Source organism: Erinaceus europaeus, chromosome 13 (genome assembly GCF_950295315.1).
Source record: "Erinaceus europaeus chromosome 13, mEriEur2.1, whole genome shotgun sequence".
Classification (NCBI taxonomy): domain Eukaryota; kingdom Metazoa; phylum Chordata; class Mammalia; order Eulipotyphla; family Erinaceidae; genus Erinaceus; species Erinaceus europaeus.
The window spans coordinates 10,444,733-10,465,568 of record NC_080174.1 but is presented as its reverse complement, the minus strand read 5'-3'; the positions used below and the strand labels follow the sequence as shown (position 1 = coordinate 10,465,568).

Here is a 20,836-nt window from a genome sequence, read left to right as displayed (position 1 = left end):
ACGACATCAATGACAGCGATGATAATAACTACAACAATGATGGAACAACCAGGGCAACAAAAGGAAAAAAAATGGCCTCCAGGAGCAGTGGATTCTCGATGCAGGCACCGAGCCCCAGCAATAACCCTGGAGGCAAAACCAAGAATAAAATTCTCCCCAAACTCGTTCACAAGTGCCTTCATTCATCCTTCTGCTGTGCATACAAATGCGCTGTGAGGAGCGCTTGCCAGATACTATATAAAGCAAAATTAAATTGTTACTTAAGCGCCCCAACTGATAACTTCAATTCTTCCTTTGAGTATTCAAGCCACACTGCTTCGTGAAATTGTTCTGCTTTGAGATAGTGGTTGAAACCCACTTTAATTTTGAGTTGAGTACAAAATAGGGCTAACATAATAGACTGACATCTCTGTTATTCTAACCTCAATTTTGATGCGCTAGCCATAGAAGCACTGTGAATCATGTACACTCAACATTTCATATCTCTGGCTGAATTATCAAGTCATTTCTGGAATATACTTTATTATTTACAAAAGTTCAAAATGTAATGAACAAGTTTTATGTAATGTGAAGAATTCGCTCTGAAATTACTTTCCCTCAAATATATAAATAATGAAAGTAATAAGTATGTGTACCTTTTACACCTCTTACACCAACGAGGAAACAGTAACTTGCCTAAGAATAGATACAAGGATGAATTCTTTATTTGAAGCATTTTTCAAGTCACTGTAATAAAGGTGAGTTTTACAATAATATCCATAGGCTTCCACAATATAGCCAAATGAAAACAGTTGTAGTTTGATTTAATTTGAAAACTCAAAGAAATATGCTTGCTTTGAGACTTCTGAATCCTCTTACATTATTTTCATGCTGAGGTTATTATTACATGTAGAAAAATCCTAGAATTTTCAGGAAGTCTGTTATTGTACATATGTAAAATGATGACAGAGACTCCAGGATATGGGAAACGAAAACCAAAAACTACTCAAAGTTGAAAAAAAAGTCTCAATAAACATTAAGTTTATAGGAACCAACAATTATTCTAGCATTGCAAAAGCTAGATCAAGCATGCATTCAAAAAAATTTTATGGCCCACTAATACTGGTAGAGTTTGAAATAGGAACATAGACTATTAAGTACAGTAAACATGGCAGTAAAAAAATTACATATATTCAATAAAAATTGTAAAGAGTCAAACACATTGAAATTCTTTTTGAAATTTAGTAAACATTTTAAAAGCATATACAAGAAACATTATGCATATGACAAATAAGATAAAAAGTAGATTAAGACAAGGGAAAAATCAAGTCTTTTACATTATTTCAATATTCAACATTGTTCAGTGGAAAGTAATATAAGAAAGCATTCAGAAAAACAATTTTCAATTTCAGTTACTCTTCATGACAATTAAGTGTAACATCATTATTACACAGGGATTAATAAAGGATTAAGGTAATCACATAGGCAGTCCAAGGGAAAAATCTGCCTTCACCTTTGTAAAGTAAATGTTTAAGCTAATGCGATTTGGGAGTTCCCATTTCAAATTCTAGTTGTGAGTAATCTTCATAACATTTGTAATTAAATCATTTAATGGAACCTAATAGGAGTGCTTGGGAATCTGCTCATAATTTTCTTTGCTTAGCATAAATGTCCTGTAAATTTAGTTAACTTCTTTACATTTACTACATCAAAGTGGGAGAATCTAACACACTGTTTCATTGAGGTGACCAAAGTCCTCACTGCCTTGTCATGATGATGGTGTCTGTCCTTGCTGTCTGTCATGTGATATGAATAGCACTCCCATCTCTGAGGTCCTCTTTTTAGAAACACTTGATACCCAGCAATCATGGGAAAAAGCATCTGACAATTTTTTAATTATCTTTATTTATTTATTGGATAGAGAAATTCAGAAATCGAGAGGAAAGGGGGAGATAGAGAGAGACAGAGAGACACCTGCAGTCCTGGGTCACCATTTGCAAAGCTTTTCTCCTGCAAGTAAGGACTGGGGGGCTCGAACCCATATCCTCGTGCATTGTAACATGTGCATTCAACCAGATGTGCCACCACCCAACCCTGTGTCTGACAAAAATACTAGACCAGTACTCAAAACTGTCCATGCCAAATACAAAAAACAAGCAAACAAAACACCCAAAAAGAAATATTGGTGAAACTGTCACAGCTAGGAGAGCCTAAGAGACACGATGGCTAAAGGTGATTTGGTATCTTGAAACAATAAAAGTGTGCTAGGGGAAGCTAGGGGAACTGAACAGAGTACGGCCTTAATTGTGCTTCTATATAGATTCATGAATCATGATATACGGAACCTCTCTGTGCAACTTTCCTGTAAATCTTAAGAAGGATTAACAAAAAAGTTTACTGACATATAACCACCTTTTTACTCATGGTGATGATGAAATTATTTTTTAAATGAAACTATTCCATGCCAATATTAGTATTGTTTTAATGGTCAATCCCTTAGAACTCATTACTCAATATTTTTATGCTTGAGAATGTTTTATTTCCTACAAAAAAAAACATTCAAGTTTAAACACAGATTGTAACCGACAGCATCACTCACAAACACATGCTTACACATAGCTCTGTGTATATTTCATTGAAAGAAAGCTTTCTTGAGTGTAGATTCAGTGTGATGTTGGTGTACTACATATAAAGACTGAAATAACATTATTCAATAAAGCAGTATGATAGTCATATAATCCTCCATCATTAAAAAGTGAGTGTATGATTGGATGACAAACTAAACCTAAAATGTATGGTTTAAAAATATTGGAAAAGTGCACAAAAGTAGCATTTAATGCCTACATTCTGGAAAAAACTGGAATTATAGAGTTGAAGAAACTTGATAACAGTACTAAATGAAATTATTTTACTTTTTTCCATGCTTATTTAATTCTCATAAAAGTATATAAACATATACTTTTATGAGAATATAAACATATAATTTTATGAGAATATATAAATTATTATATTCTTTATTTGAAAACAGGGAAATAGGCTCAGTAAGTACAAATAAATTACCCAGTGTCACGAAGTAGAAACATGCGTTGAAATCAAATTTGTAAGTACAGCCTAGTACTTGGAAGCAACACTTATTAAGATGTGCTCTGTTGTGTGTTGCAGTACCTTTGAGTGTTCAGGGAAGCTCTGAAGCAAGTTTTTAGTATTAATTTTATTTGATAAATTTTTGCAATTGCAGCAAATGAGACATTTTTTTAAAAAAAAAAACTAAGAAAAACATGCAAATATATGTGTGGGTATATGTTGATAATTATGGTCATAAACTATCAATATAAATCACAGGCAAGAATATCTCTGGAAATATCTTTACCATCTTTCATGTTTCAAAAAAATTTGCCAAAGTATCTAGTGTACTCAGAATTCCTGCCTGACAAAATTCTAGTTACAGACATTTTCAGTATAAGCAGTTGTAGGTGAAGTTCAAAAGAACACTTTTTTTCTCAAATTTTCTGATTACATTTTAAATTTCCTCTTTGTTTATTTCTCCTCCCACCATATGATGTATATACTTATATGCTTTTCTCAAATGTAGTTTGTCACAATAGCAATAAGACTTTTTTCAAAATAAGTTAAAGGTGTATAGAAAAATGGATACATTAAAAATAGGTATCAGGTATTTCAAATCAGCTTCACGGGGTTTGAAAATGTGTTTTTTTCTAGTAACTAATTATTTTTTACCTATTTATATAGACCTTTTAGAAACTGAAATATCAGGCAAATATATGATATACATTCATTCTACAAGTAAAATTTTCAGCAGCATTAACAGATTCTAATAGACAACCCCATGCACCATGACCACGTAGCAGAACTGGTCATACTATGTACATATTTTAAGACTTTTTTTTTTCAAGAGACCACATTAAGGTCTTGTTTTTTGCACTTTATAACATTGATATCAAAATTATGTTCTGCTATTGTTCTTATGCCAGTTTATCTACTGCCCTTAACGTTGCCCTGTAATACTGTCGGGGCATCTGGATTCCCACTGGGTAACATAATTGACAATTTTATCTAGAGTAAAGATGCATAATTCTTCCATTCTTACTAGGATCTATGTGCCAGCTCCATCTCTGAAGAAATCTGGCTCCAAATATATATGCAGTCGGTATTCTCTATTTTTCTCTTCATTAGAAATACATTTACAATGAGGCACTGTAGAAAGAGCATTGACCTCTCCGTGTGCATTAGCAGATTCTAACAGTAAACAAAGGTATTTTGGCAATCTCAAACATAAAGTGCTCCATCTAAAGTGCTAATTTTTCCCCCAGGGAGGAATTTACTCACTAGGAAAAACTGAATTCTAACAAAGCAAATATTGTGCTCTTGAAATGGTAGCATAGACACCAATTGAGGGCTTTTTACATATGTTTACTATAGCTCTAATTTTAAGGAAGGAACTGTGAAAAGTGGTAGAGTTGCAAATATACAGAGATACTCTTAGAAACACTAACCATTTTGAAATCAATTAAGAAACCTCTCCCCACCCACCACTGCTGAAAGTAAGTATTTACCACAGAAGTGTTCACATGGCAAGTCACTAACGTCTGATGTTATATAAATTTGCTCTAGAATCATTCTCAACATCCTAAACAGATTTCAAGAGGATACACCAACTTCTAGATCTGTAATCTACATATGCCCCAGCTAGAGATTAGGGCTCTTCAAAAGGGCCCTTCTCTTTTACATTTGGTAAAATATTGAAGGTATTGTCAAACAGACAATTCGTCTAATAGTACAAAGTATCTTATAAAGATAACTTACAACTAGCAAGTCACCGTCATATATAGTAACAACAAGAATATAAAGCCTATGTTTAAAAAGACTAATGCATGCTCTGTGTTACAGAATATTACAAGTATCTAGTCATGTGTGCCATTTATTGTGCCTCAAATACAGCAATGGATAGAATATACTAGGACATATACATGTATACATTATAGTAGCATAATAAACTCAATTCTAATCGAGAAAAAAAAATCAGATGTTCAGGGATAGAACTTCACAAGAGAAGTGACAATGATTTTTGATTCTTCTTCACTCTTTAGGAAAAAGACATGACTATTTTTTTGTAAACATCTTCATAGCTATCTTTTTCAGCACATTACGAAACTATTACTCAAGTAGTGCATATCTCACTGACATAGGTTCTTATATCTAAACACTAACACTTTCTGACAAAACCAGGCATTTATTAAAAGAGATGATTACCATAGATATTTTCTATCTTGTATTTTAACTACACTTTCATAAATAAGGTATTTAAAAGTGCTGAATATGGTAGGATAGTCAGCAACACCAGTGTAAACAGAACTGTTTGTTTTCTATTCTTAGAACTTTTTTTTTTTTAAATCCCATTTTGTCTAACACTGAAACAGTTAAAATATTTGCATAGGGAAATGTTAGATAATAGCCCTTTTTATCAATCTCCTGAATTCTATGTATATAGAAAATCAAATTCACTTAAAAAAAAAAAAAGACCAACTCTTGAAATGCTTTAAGTTTATGGAAAAAGAAATGTATGGGGCCAACCTTTTAAGCAAAATAAATGTCAAAAAGAAAGCCCCCCCCAACTCACTTTTAAAAATGTTTAATAAATTAAAAAATGAGAGGTAGTTAAAAATGACAAAGAAAACCTATAATTTTAATATCATCCTTAATATAAGGCCAGTATTCCTAGTGGATATAAATATTTTTAAAACTTTCATTTTAGATTACTTAGTATTTAAGATTAAAAAAATAGTTTCCAGGGGTTACTAATATTCAAATGCAACATCTTGTTATAAACAGGACATTGACTTTTTTTTTTTAATGTGTGTGTGTGTACATTATAGGATACTGTTTCCTTGAATATTCCAAAAGTACATGTCAATGTCTGGTAAGTATTTTGTCTTACAGATTTAGTGGGACTTATAAAAAATAATATGGCAACTACAGATTTGAGCACTGAACTGCCTTTGAATTATGGATGAAAATCAATACTCTGATTTTAATTTTGTTAAAATAAATCATTCTTTTGGTATTATGTGAAAACGGTTAAGGTCCACCGTAGAGTTTTCTACTTCCTAACCCTTATAAAACTTTTTCTTGGTTAAAAACTTAGCTTTTCATTGGATTTCACTTTCAAGGAAAATATACCATCTTACGGATCCTATACATCAAAATGCTTTATGATGCTACATGTAGGCATTCCTTTGTTAAATCCTCTCTTTATATTCTAAAAAAAAGTCATCACACTTATTCTTATTTTCCTTGCTAAAGTACATACACAACCATATCAGGACTAAAGAGCCAATCTTTAATATTTCAGTTACAGTACTGGACATCATATATATATATATATATATGTATATATATATGTATATATATAATGAATTTCTTTTATTACAATTAAAAACAATAACACTCTTTGATTTGTCAATGAGATAGAATATATTTAAATTATTTGTGCTTTTTTCTTCTTATATATATATGTGTGTGTGTATATATATATATATATGTATATGTGCATTTTACATAGTAAACTCTTCTGTAATGGAAATGCCACAGTGTTGGCAGTGAACAACCAGAGGAGTCCCCCCACTGGATTTTTCCAACAAACAGAAATAGCTCTTTTTTTTTTTTTTCACATACAGAAACATTAGCTTTAAAATGAATGTAATGAACACAGTATAATATAGCACGTTGAATACTATGGTACAAATTAAAAATTGGCTTTTTTTCTGATCTAGATTGTATTTTTTTTTAAAAAAAAATGCACACCACAGCCATTTTGGCAGTTATTTCTATAAGACCATATTGCACAAAAGTCCTTAAATACAGTATAAGTTCTGCCACTGGACTAAATATTACAACTACTATGTGGCAAATGAAGCAGGTTTGCTCTGAACATGCAGTCTCCAGAGGTACACTAGAAGACTGTTCCTAGACCTACAAGTACAGTTAGCTAGCAAGTAGCTTGAGGGTTGAAGAAAAGATATGTGATTTGGCAATTCATTGTATGTGGGATTTTCTCCAAACCTAGCCATGAATAACCTCAATAAAAAAATGGAGACAAAGACCAGAGGGTTGTGTTTTCACAGCAGCCTGAGGAAAGCTAGACTGTAGTTCTTCAGGAACTCAAGTTTCTGGTGTCAAGTCACTCCTTTCTTGGTTCCCATCTGAGTTCTTCAAAATGAGTTTTTAATGAAAATTAGGATTCAGAAGTAGAGCTGGCAGTACTTTCAACAAAGGACTTATAAATTTGAGAGTTCAAAAACCTCGGAAAAGAATCTCTGTGCATCAGGGTATAAATCTGAAGTTGGGCATCTTCATACATGTGAGCATTAGGATCCAACAGATTTCTATTGATCACCTCTCTAACTCGAGAATCGAGACTCACCTAAAACGAAATAAGAAGATACATTAAATCACATTTTTCCCCCAAAGGATCTCAATTAAGTAGCTGTAGATATATGAATTTTCATAGAAACTTTAAAGAATCAACCAAACTCCTAAAATCCTGAGGTCATCTTTTCAGATTTAAACAACCTTGCACTTTTAGTTGAATTAAGCAAACAAAACAGTAACTTCCCCTACCCCTAAACCAGAAATTTAGCTCAGTTATCTTGTCTTACTTGGATTTATCTTACCTTTACCTGGGAATTTCTAACCTCTGTGATTGCTGGTTGTGGTACTGGAGAATTCCTTAGCAAGCATCAGAATACAAAGTGACCTCCCTCTATTTATTCTATGACTGCTGGCAGGTGACTTTTTTTTTTTTTTTTGCCTCCAGGGTTATTGCTGGGACTTGGTGCCTGCAAAATGAATCCCATCACTTCTGGATGCCATCTTTTCTCATTTTTTTGTTGTCCTTGTTGTTGTTGGATAGGACAGAGAAATCGAGAGAGGAAGGGAAGACAGAGGGGGAGAGAAAGACACCTGCAGACCTGCTTTACCGCTTGTGAGGCCACCTCCCTGCAGGTGGGGAGCCGGGGGCTCGAAGTGGGATCCTCACCTGGCAGGTGACTTTTGATGAAACAAGATAAAAATTTAACAGAGGCTGTCCAGCAAAAATTGATGTATATATCAAATGCTTATTCTAGGTAGATTCACATTCTCGTAAATCCGACTTGATCAAAAGTGGGAAGCAAAGGAAGGGTGCAGTGGACTGCACCAGGCATTCATTCCTCAGACTGGCAAGGCACAACTATATACAACCCATTGGTAGGAGTACAGGTCAAGAACTGTGTACTAAAAATTAAGCAGGATAGTTGCCTGTGAACCTTTGAATGAAGAATTATCAAGGCGGGCTGGGCGGTAGCACAGCAGGTTAAGTGCTCAGGGCTTGAAGATCAAGGACGGCTCAAGAATCCCAGTTCCAGCCCTGGTTCTCCACCTGCAGGGTAGCCTCGAAAGTGGTGAAGCAGGTCTGCAGGTGTCTGTCTTTCTCTCCCACTCTCTGCCTTCTCCTCCTCTCTCGATTTCTCTCTGTCCTATCCAACAACAATAACAACAACAGGGGCAACAAAATGGGGGGAGGGGCTTCCAGGAGCAGTGGATTGGTAGTGCAGGCACTGAGCCACAGTGATGATCTGATCCTGGAGGCAAAAAAAAAAAAAAAAAAAGAAAAAGAAAAAAGAAAGAAAGGGGGGTGGGGGATGCGGAGGGAGCCTGAGTGCGTTTAGAAGTAATCAATCTACTTTTATTTGGAAAGTGTACAGACATTAAAGAATGCAAGTGACTCAGTGATTTATTTTTTTTTCTCTTCCGTGCTAAATGCTAGTTCTGTTAAATTTGGCAGGACATGTTGGAAAGGGGGAAATAAAGAGCAACAAGACCATGCTTGGGGGATAGAGAACTAGGCTTTGCCATCAAGTGACATGTTAGTAAAATCCCCTAAGAGGCAGATCATTACTGAGGCCTGATTGATTTTTTTCTTTCCTTAGTACTACACAGTGACTAGGATAATCATGGTTATAATTACCTGTCCCATTATGTACTTAGCTCTGTACAAACTATTCACATTTAGATTTATAAGTATATTGCAAAAGGTTTTTGTTGTTGTTTTGACTTCTCCTCTTGCCCAGTTTGGACCAAGTTTGAGGTCTGACAGTCTTACAGTCTATACACACTTATTCCACCTGTAAATTACAGGGATTAATGGACCACAGGAAACTGGGTTGATTCCTATATACCCCAAGGTGATTTGAATGGGAGAATTGATTAGAAAACTAATCTAGATGAAATTTTTGTGATTTATTTGATGAGTTTATATAATGAAAAAAATCAAGGCTATTAAAATTTTGGCCAAATTAACATTATTTTTTTTTGTCAGAGATTATAAAACGAATGTTCTGGAGATGGACCATTTAAGCTTTAATGTGACCAATCACAAAGAAATTGAAACAGTTACTAAGAATCTTCCCAACAATAAAAGTCCAGAACCAGATGGCTTTATAAAAGAATTCTACAAAACCTTTAGGAAACAGTTAATACCTATACTTTTAAAGCTCTTTCAAAAGATTGAAGAAACAGGAACACTCCCTTCCACCTTTTATGAAGCTAACATCACCCTGATACCAAAAGCAGATAGGGACACAACAAAAAAGGAAAACTACAGACCAATATCTCTGATGAACATAGATGCCAAAATATTGAATAAGATCCTGGCCAACGGGATATAGCAGCATTTCAAAAAGATTGTTCATCACGACCAAGTGCGATTTATCCCAGGAATGTAAGTTGTAATGTCTACCGTTCGCCATATGAGGCCATCATCATGTACAAAGTAATAAAAAGCTCAGGATGTTTTAAAAAGGGTATTTGGGGGGGGGGCAGGGGCAGATAGCATAATGGTTATGCAAAGAGACTCTCATGTCTGAGGCTCCAAAGTCCCAAGTTCAATCCCCCCGTCATAAACCTGGGATGTGAATAGTGGAATATCAGAAGACTTCCAAGCATAAGGTTCTTGGCTGGAATCTCAGCACTGCCTATGCCAGAGTTCCCTCTGATCTTTCCTATGCTTCTTTCTCGTAAATTATACTTTTAAACAATTTACAATTTACAAATTATAATTTATAAACCATTATGATTTTAAAAGATAAACATAAATATTTCAAGTGATAAATTCACATACTTTTGCTTAAGAAACATACTCTCTTGCACACACAAAGTCCATGTTGTCACATCGGCATTATTTCTAGATAATTCCATTCTGGTGTTTCAATAAGTTTACTACCTTTTTCTTGCACACAACCACTAGAAATTTACAGTGATATTAAGAGAAGCAAATAGTGCCTACTATAACTAAAATCACCGTATGGCAGAGCCTGGCATCATATAATAAACACATTCACTGGTATTTAGAGCTGTCTCCATCATTCTACAAAATGAAAAAGTCTGGGTTAAAGGGTATAGAAATGAGTTGTTTAATTTTATAGGGATGATAATATAATAACAAGGGTGAATTATAATACTGATTAAGGACACTTCCATCCCTGCAGAAACTAGTAGATAACAACAATAACAACAACACACATACACACATAGTTTTCTGCAATTCACATGAAAGTGCTAGATTTGTTGCAGGGCCTATCATTCTTGGAGTACCCCAATGCTGTTTATGATCAGCAGTTGTTTTTACTATTAAAGTTCTTTGTTTTGCTGGGCTTCTAAGTCTTTTCAATACTTAATAAATCTCGGCTACATTTGCTATGTGCAGCAAGACTAGTAACAGTCTTAAATTCCTTATTACCTCCTTTTGTTCAGTCTGAGGAATCACCTTTAAAAAGTAGATTTACTCTTCCAACAAATGCTTGTTTAAATAGATTTTTTTTTTTAGACTTTAGGAAATTATAAAATTGGCCTTGCCCCCTCTCAAAATATGTTATACTGAGAAGCAGAAGTTACACTACTTCCTGAGAGCAAACATCCATTTTATAAAGTAATGGTCACTTTATTAAAATGCATAAGCATGGGAGTCGGGTGGTAGCACAGTGGGTTAAGCGCAGGTAGCGCAAAGCGCAAGGACCAGCGTAAGGTTCCCAGTTCAAGCCCCCGGCTTCCCACCTACAGGGGAGTCACTTCACAAGCAGTGAAGCAGGTCTGCAGGTGTCTATCTTTCTCTCCTCCTGTCTTCCCCTTTCTTTCCATTTCTCTCTGTCCTATCCAACAACAATGACATCAATAATAACTACAACAATAAAACAACAAGGGCAACAAAAGGGAATAAGTAAATAAATTTAAAAAATGCATAAGCATATTCTTAAGGTAAACAATAAACTATTATATTCAACATAGTCATCAGGAGGGATATAAGATATATATTCACATACACATATACATATTACATATATGTGTGTGTTCCTTCCAGTGGGTGCTGTCTCCGTTTAACGAATACGATCATGCTGAGCACACATGCTATGATGTGCAAGGACCCCGGTTCAAGCTCCCAGCACCCATCGGTAGGAGGAAAGCTTTACTAGTGGTGAAGCAGTGCTGCAGGTGTCTCTTTCCCTCTCTATCTCCTCCCTTCCTCTCAGTTTCTGGCTGTTTTCTATCCAATAAATAAATAAAGATAATAAATTTTTTTAAAAGATGATAAAAACCAAATAAGATCATGCTAGGGTTAGGGTTAGGAATAAATTAACTTTTAAAAAGTTAATGGGACATGGTTACTTGGCTTCTCAAAATGTTTCCTATCTAGTGTGTGTGTGTGTGTGTGTGTGTGTGTGTGTGTCCTGGCAATGGGAAAAATAGGTTGAAGTTTAACAGTAGGAAAACTAGGATAAGTAAAATAATTACTATTACCCTTATCTCCCCCAATGTTAACAGGTCATAAGGACACATTCCTAGAGTCTTTAAATATTTTTTTTAATTATCTTTATTGGCTAGAAACAGCCAGAAATCAAGAGGAAGGGGGAGACAGAGAGGGAGAGAAAGAGACATCTCAGCATTACTTCACCACTCACAAAGCTTTTCCCTATAGGTGGTGACCAGGGGCTTGAACTGGGGTCCTTGCACACTGTAACATGTGTGCTCAACCAAGTGCACTACCACCCGGCCCTTTACATCCCTAGATTCTTTTTTTTTTTTTAGGACAGAAAGAAATGGAGAGGAGGGGAAGACAGAGAGGAGGAGAGAAAGATAGACACCTGCAGACCTGCTTCACCGCCTGTGAAGCGACTCCCCTGCAGGTGGGGAGCCAGGGTTCGAGCCGGGATCCTTATGCCGGTCCTTGTGCTTTGCGCCGCCTGCGCTTAACCCGCTGCGCTACAGCCCGACTCCCTTTTTTTTTTTTTTTTTTTGCCTCCAGGGTTATTGCTGGGCTCAGTGCCTGCACCACGAATCCATTGCTCCTGGAGGCCATTTTTCCCCCTTTTGTTGCCCTTGTTGTAGCCTTGTTGTGGCCATTATTGTCATTGTTGATGTCGTTCCTTGTTGGATAGGACAGAGAGAAATGGAGAGAGGAGAGGAGGACAGAGAGGAGGAGAGAAAGACAGACACCTGCAGACCTGCTTCACCAACTGTGAAGCGACTCCCCTGCAGGTAGGGAGCCAGGGGCTCAAACTGGGATCCTTACGCTGATCCTTGTGCTTTGCACCATGTGTGCTTAACCCGCTGCACTACCGCCCGACCCCGCACCTAGATTCTTATTTCCAAAAACTGAAACTCAGAAGTTCCAAATAGATCTTAAAAATTCACTTAACAGTTGGGACCAGGCGGTGGTGCACCTGGTTAAGCGCACACACTGTGGGAAGAAAGCTTCAGGAGTGTTGAAGCAAGGGGCTCCAGGTGTCTCTCTGTCTCTTTCCCTCTTTACCTTCTCCTCCCCTCTCAATTTCTATCTCTGTCTAATAATAAATAAATAGCTTAAGAAAATTTAAAAAACTTAAAACAAGAATTCACTTAACAAATAAACGTTCCAGGTGATACCCAGGGGGGTGATGCGCAGATCACACTGAGAAATGCCACCCTGGAGTGAATCCTTCTTTTCAGTTTGTCTTAGGACAGTGTATACAGAGTAGCTAGCAAGCTTTTTAAAGTGAGTGCTGAAAGTGAGTTGACTTTCTGATCAGTCAACCAGAAGTCAATGATAAAAACTTGGTGGGCAATGTGTCCTGGAGCCCTGCTTCCCCAGATCCCTGCCCCACTAGGGAAAGAGAGAGACAGGCTGGGAGTATGGATCCACCTGTCAACGCCCATGTTCAGCAGGGAAGCAATTACAGAAGCCAGACCTTCCACCTTTTGCATCCCATAATGACCGTGGGTCCATACTCCCAGAAGGATAAAGAATAGGAAAACTATCAGGGGAGGCGGTGGCATATGGAGTTCTGGTGGTGGGAATTGTGTGGAATTGTGCCCCTCTTATCCTATGGTCTTGTCAGTGTTTCCATTTTATAAATAAATTAATTAAATTTAAAAAACTTGGGGAAGGCTACCACTTACTCCTCCACAGAGATTCTCATAATGGAGTCTGTGAACTATTTACCCAGAGAAGTCATTCAGTCTGTTTGTGAACATATCATACACAAACCCACTCGTGACATTAGTCTCCTGTGAGGGAGGGTTCATCTTTGCAGTTAGGACGGCCAGATCACTGTTTTCCAGACATTTACCTCTTTGGGTGAGAGTATGGAGATGTAATCTTCATATATCATCCTGGCCTTTTCTTCAATGACTTTCTTGTTCTGCTCTTTCTTTAAGTCTTCACAGGCCAGCCAGAAAAGGAGGTTCTCTTCGCTGTATTCTGTTCGGAGGAATTCTCTGAAAAGGTTTCTTCCTGCAGGGGCCTTCATCATCTTATCAAAATTTTGAGACCAGGACAAGACTTCCTCTGCAGTGGGGTTTTGGCTGCATAGACAGAAGAAGACCATTATAGAAAAAGTTTGTGAAGCTTAGCAAGTCCTTATTGCGGTGGGGGGGGGGGGGGGTAGGGGGGGAGGCGGGCTGGAGCAGGTGGAAAGTCTATTCAAGTACTGCCGTCTAGTGGTTACTACACGCAATACAGCCTCATCTAGTAAACATGCTCAAAGGAGGTTTGTTATTTCTGGTTCTTGGCAAACATCCTGCAGGCATATACCTTGACTTCCCTGGGGCAGATGACCTCACAATTTGTCTCGAAGCCTCACCTCTCCGGAGCCCCGCCCCACTAGGGAAAGAAAGAAACAGGCTGGGGATATGAGTCCACCTGCCCATGTCCATGTCCATGTCCAGCAGAGAAACTATTACAGAAGCCAGACCTTCCACCTTTTACACCCCATAAAGAATTTTGGTCCATAATCTCTGAGGGATAAAGAATAGGGAAGCTTCCAAGGGAGGGGGTGGGACATGGAACTCTGGTAGTGGGAACTGTGTGGAACTGTATCCTAGTTATCTTATAATCTTGTTAGTCATTATTTAATTTTTTTTTTACTATCTTTATTTACTTGATAGAGACAGCCAGAAGTCAAGAGGGAAGGGGATGATAGAGAGGGAGAGAGATACTTGTAACCCTGCTTGACCACTTGCAAACCTTTCCCACTGCAGGTGGGGACTGGGAGCTCGAACACGGGTCCTTGCACATTGTAATGTGCATTTGACCAGGTGGACCACCATCAAGCCCTGAATCATTATTAAGTCACTAATAAAAAATTAAAAAACAGAAAGAGAAACCCAACCATGTTTTATCTTACAGCTTAACATAACTAGGAGAAACAAATCAGTAAAGAGCGACTTCATTGAAGGGAAAAAAAAAAAAGCCTTCAGCAATTACAGAAGCCAGACCTTCCACCTTCTGCATCCCACAATGACCTTGGGTCCATACTCCCAGAGGGATAAAGAATAGGAAAGCTATCAGGGGAGGGGGTAGGATACAGAGTTCTTGTGGTGGGAACTGTGTGGAGTTGTACCCCTCTCATCCTATGGTTTTGTCAATGTTTCCTTTTTATAAATAAAAAAATTAAAAAAAAAAACAATAAAAAAAAAGAGAGAAAAAAGGACCTCCCCAGCTGAGAATACCTGCATTTCACATCAGCATTTTGAGAAAGGCCAGCAAACAAGAGCTAAACACCAAGTAGAGAAGACAAACGTACCAACAGAAGACAAGGGTTCTGAGAGTCACACTCACCATTCTTCTCGGACCTGGATGCTCTCCATTTTAGTGGGATGTGTGGGTCTTCCTGCACTTTCCCCTCTTTCTTCGTTCCTAACAGTGAGGCTGCAATGTAGCAAAACACTTTATTTTGTCTAGAGAAAAACCAGTTCTTCAAAGCAAAAAATAACATCGCAAGACAACATTTCACACAAGAATTTGATTTTCAACACTGTGAGAATACTTAAAATTCAAGGAGAAATGCCATTTCTAAAAGATTGACTTCTTTCTTTCTTTCTTTCTTTATTGGGGGAGGTGGACAAAGATAACAGTCTCATTGTGACACATGCAATTCTGGGACTTAAACTTGGGATCTCATACTTCAGAGTTTAACATTTGCCCACCATGCCACCTTCTAAGTATAAAAATACCTTTTTACAAAAATTTTAATAATAGGTTAATTCCAGGAAAACTAAAAAAAAAAAAAAAAACCACGAATGATTATTTAATCAAATACTAAAGTAACTCAGAGTCTCAATAGCAAAGTCCATTATACATTCTGACTTCATTCTTCCATACTATAAGTGACAGTACTTATAAACTCCACAATAACTACATGATTTTATGCTTTGATATATGATATATATCATTACATAACTTTTTTTTTTTGCCTCCAGGGTTATTGCTGGGCTCAGTGCCTGCACCATGAATCCACTGCTCCTGGAGGCCATTCACCTCCCCCCCTTTTGTTGCTCTTGTTGTAGCCTTGCTGTGATCATTATTGTTGTCCTTGATGTCTTTTGTTGTTGGATAGGACAGAGAGAAATCGAGAGAGGAGGGGAAGGGGGGGGGGAGATAGACACCTGCAGACCTGCTTCACCGCTTGTAAAATGTCTTCCCTGCAGGTGGGGAACCCGGGCTCAAACCGGGATCCCTACACGGGTCCTTGCGCTTTGTGCCACGTGCGCCCAACCCACTGCGCTACCGCCCGACCCCCTACATAACTCTTTAGAGTCATGCCATTTGGACTCTTGCTTGGTTCTATTCATCATTTGTGTTCCATTTATTATTTTTATATAATAAAAATTTATATAATAAAATTTTATATAATTATATAATATATAAAAATTTTATATAATAAAAATTTTTATATAATTTATATAAATATATAATTTATATAATTATATAAATATATAATTTATATAAAATAAAATTTTATATAATTTTTATATAATTCGCTACACTGACAAATCCTTCCATGATACTGGGTTGGTACTATGGTTGTTTCTTATCCCTCAGGTTCAAAGTACAGGGTTACTATTTAACTTTTTCACACTAGCACCCTTTTAGCCAGCCTCCAGTGTCTTCAGAGAGACAGGACACTACTCAGGAGTACATGAAGGGCATCAGATAATACTGAGTGGCAAGACTGTATCTCTGGAACATGAAATTTAGGAACGCTACAGGCTGACAGAAGTGACGCTACTCTCAGAGGTTTTCAGTAACCCAGAAGAGCAAGAATTGCCCAGTGGGGAGTCGGGCGGTAGCGCTGCGGGTTAAGCGCACGTGGTGCAAAGCACAAGGACCTGAGTAAGGATCCCGGTTCGAGCCAAGGCTGCTCACCTGCAGGGGAGTCCCTTCACAGGCAGTGAAGCAGGTCTGCGGGTGTCTATTTTTCTGTCCCCCTCTGTCTTCCCCTCCTCTCTCCATTTCTCTCTGTCCTATCCAACAACAAGGACAACAAGGACAATAATAACTACAACAATAAAAACACGGGTGACAAAATGAAATAAATATCAAAAATAAATAAACAAACAAACAAAAGAATTGTCCAGCGTAGGTAAACTATAAATGAGCAATGCCTTGGGTAGGACAGTCAAGGTTTTAGGTATAGACCTGAAATAACAGGAAAGGTTAAGCAGTGTGAGAAGGATGCATCAGAGGTCTTCTAGAAGTTAAGACACTGAGAAAGCAAAGTGACACCCCCCACCCCCAGTCCAGGAGTTTCATGAGAGCCTGTCAGAAATCAAAAGAAGTTGAGATAATATACCTTTCATTTGTTCATTCATTTATTCAAGATCTTCTCTAATGGAAAATCAATACTCAAACTGCCAAGTTTTACTAAGCTTATATGTTTGTATGAAATAGTATAAAAGACCAGAAATATCTATCTTAACCTACTTAAATAACAAGCTCTTTGAGAGTGAATCTCTGCTATATTTCCTCCAAAGCTCCACAAAGCAGGTAACACTGATACAGGTATGCCTCATGTTAGTCAAAATCTTTGGGCGGGGGTGGGGTGGGGGGATTGTTGTTCATTTTGCCTTTGCTGCAGAGCAAAGATCTGAACTCCAAATGCATGAGTCACAAGTTTCTGAACGTGAATTCTGGCTCTTCTATCTGTTTCTGTGATATTTACAAACATCTCAAATGCCACCATATTAGAGTGATCATTATGCAGTCCTGAGTTGTGTTTATAGCTTTGCTTTCTACAGATGGTAAAATGTGAGCACACATTTGTCCTAAAATTACTCGTAATAGACTTTCAATAAGTACTTCTCGGTTCACTGCTCCATCTCTTGGTCTAATAATTGGACACACTATTATTGCCTGTAGGAAGAAACTGACTCTAAGTAATCAACAGGGGTCTACTTTAGTAATTGCACATTACTAGCAGGCTATATTGATTGGTTTTAACGCTTCAGTGCTGGAGAATCACTGATAAGGCCCATTTAAAATGGAGAGACATGGGGAGTCAGGTGGTAGCGCAGTGGGTTAAGCACATGTGGGGCAAAGCGCAAGGACTGTCTAAAGATCCTGGTTCGAGTCCCCGGCTCCCCACCTGCAGGGGAGTCTCTTCACAAGCAGTGAAGCAGGTCTGCAGGTATCTGTCTTTCTCTCCCCCTCTCTGTCTTCCCCTTCTCTCTCCATTTCTCTCTGTCTTATCTAACAACGACGACTTCAGTAACAACAATAATAACTATAACAATGAAAAACAAGGGCAACAAAAGGGAAAATAAATAAATATTTAAAAAATGAAGAGACATGAAGAAAATAAGAGTTGCTATTGAACTCTTTGCCAGCTGTCCTTAAAATGTCAGCCCATTCTGCGTTTCACTTGGTCCTGCTCTAAGTAATACAGTGTTTTTTGTGTTTTTTTTTTCAATGTAAGTATGGAAGGGCAGGGGAGATAGTATAGTGGTTATGCAAAGAGTCTTATGCATGAGGCTCCAAGGTGTCTGATTCAGTCCTCTGTACCACCATAAGCCACCACTGAGCAGTGCTCTGGTAAGAAAAAATTTCCTCTAGAAAAATAGCAGGCCCTTTGCTGGGGATACAGCACAATGGGTATGTAGCAGTGTATTTCATGCCTGAGGCACCAAAGGTCCCAGGCTCAATCCCCAGCACCACCATGAATTAGAGCTGAGCAGTGCTCTGATAATAATAAATAAGTGAGTAAAATAGCAGGCCCAACAGTAGTTAAGAGATCCAAGAGGGACTCAGTATTTGGCATTTCTACTTTTACAAGTTCTGTAACAGTTTTAACTAGCATTTCTGTTTTTGTAAACAAAACTATAGCTACAGGCATAACAATGTATATACAATGTTCTCTTTGAAGGTCTTGATCAGAGTTAGAATATTTTATGGTTTGTTTTCCAGAGCACTGCTAGACTCTGGCTTTCTTAGTGGTTCCCAGAATTGAACCTGGGACTTTGGAGCCTTCAGCATGACAGTCTCTTTGTATAACCATTATGCTAACTCCCTTGCCCAAGTTTGAACATCTTATGGAAGAGACTGCAAATAAACTAGACTAAGTATGCCAAGAAGAACATTTACAGTTCTAGCTGGGTCTAGAATAGTGGATTTTGGAAGAAAGGTATTTGTTATATTATGAAAGTCAACTCAAGGTCAGAGTAGCTCCCATGTGCAGAGATGAAGCTTCACAAATAGTGAAGCAGGTCTGCGAATAACTACCTTTCTCCCTCTCTATCTATCTCCACTCTCCTCTCAACTTCACTTTGTGCTAACAAATAAAATTTTTAAAAGAGGAAAAATGGCTGCTGGGACAGCTGGGTTTCTACTTCAGGCACTGAGCCCCATAAAAACCCTGGTGTCAAAAAATAAAGAAAGAAATACATTAAGAAAGAAAAACAACTCAAAATGGATCAAAGACTTGCATGCTAGACTGGAAACCGCAAAACAGAGAAGAAAACGTCTCAGAATTATACCTTCAGAAATATGTTTGGAGACTTGAATTCTGTATCAAGGAAAACAGAAATGAAAATACTCCAATGTGATCACATCCTGCATAGCAAAGGAACCATCATCAAAACAAAATGACATCCTACTGAACAGAAGATAATTTGCATGTCATACATCAGAGAAAGGACCAATAACCAAGTATCTGAAGAACTGATAACACTCAGCAACAAACTCACTAAAAAATAGGGTGGAAAATGTTCAACAGATTTTTTTCCCCAAATAAATTTAGGTAGCCAATAGGCATATAGAAACAGTGTCACTGGGAGTCGGGCAGTAGCGCAGCGGGCTAAGTGCATGTGGCGCCAAGCGCAAGGACCAGAGTAAGGATCCCCGTTCGAGCCCCCGGCTCCCCACCTGCAGAGGAGTCGCTTCACAGGCGGTGAAGCAGGTCTGCAGATGTCTATCTTTCTCTCCCCCTGTCTGTCTTCCCCTCTTCTGTCCATTTCTCTCTGTCCTAGCCAACAACGATGACATCAAGAACAATAGCAATAACTACAGCATTAAAACCACAAGGGCAACAAAAAGGAAAATAAATAAATATTTTTTTAAAAAAGTGTCACTGATTACCAGAGAAACACAAACCAAGACAACAAGGAAGGGAGCTGCCAGTGGTGTATCTGGTAAAGCTACTAACATGGATAAGGGCCTGGGTTCAACGCCCTGGTCCCCACCTGTAGGAGGACATCTTCACAAGTGATGAAGCAGTGACTCAGGTATCTCTCTTTCTCAGTGTCTTCCCTTTCTCGCTCAACTTCTATCTCTGTAGCAAAGATTATAGGAACCGTGGACTTATCATGCGGGCACTGAACCCTGGTGCTAAAACAACAGTAACAAAACAAACAATGAGATACCACTTCACACCTTTGAGAAAGTCGAACATCAACAACTGAAAGAAACAGCAAACGCTGACAAGAACGTGATGAAACACACGTCCTTTTATAGTGCTGATGGTACTGTAACTTGGTCTAGTCCCTGTGGTAAACAGTCTGAAGCTTCTTCAATATACATAGAGAAAAAAAATGGACCTACTATATGTAATGTGGCAACTATTTTATCAAATATCTATCCAGAGAACACAAAAATACTTTGGTGAAGACACCTATGCATACCTATACTTGTGGCAAAACTACCCGTAATAGCCAAATTAATTAATTAATTAATTAATTAATTTTTACCAGAGCACTGCTCAGCTCTGGCTTATGGTGGTGTGGGGGATTGAACCTGGGACCTCAGAGCCTTAGGCATGAGAGTCTGTTTTCATGAGCATTATGTCATCTCACCCATCCAAGAGTCAAAATTTGAAAGCAACCCTAGTATATAGTGACAGGCGAGGAAGTTGTGGTATATATACACAATGGAATACCACTCAGCTGTAAGAATAGATGAAATACTATTCTGCCTCTCTCCTTCCTTCCTTCCTTTCTTCCTTTCTTCCTTTAGGACAAGTATGGAACTGAAGGAAATCACGTTGAATCCAGAAAG

General features: G+C 37.8%; 1 protein-coding gene across 6 annotated transcripts in view; it reads right to left on the bottom strand.

Moving 5' to 3' along the window:
* Positions 1 to 4,902: 4,902 nt before the first annotated feature.
* The window catches only part of RGS17 (regulator of G protein signaling 17), a 101,051-nt gene continuing 85,117 nt past the window's right edge, over positions 4,903 to 20,836 (bottom strand). For 5 of the 6 annotated variants that reach the window (XM_060205305.1, XM_060205309.1, XM_060205307.1 and 2 more), the window contains 3 exons: positions 15,128 to 15,217; positions 13,638 to 13,872; positions 4,903 to 7,420 (listed from right to left, as the gene is read on the bottom strand). In XM_060205305.1, the coding sequence (XP_060061288.1) occupies positions 7,232 to 7,420; positions 13,638 to 13,872; positions 15,128 to 15,217 (514 nt within the window). In that variant the 3' untranslated portion in view covers positions 4,903 to 7,231. The remainder of the gene's footprint in view (positions 7,421 to 13,637; positions 13,873 to 15,127; positions 15,218 to 20,836) is intronic. The other variant, XM_060205306.1, reaches the window with a different exon arrangement.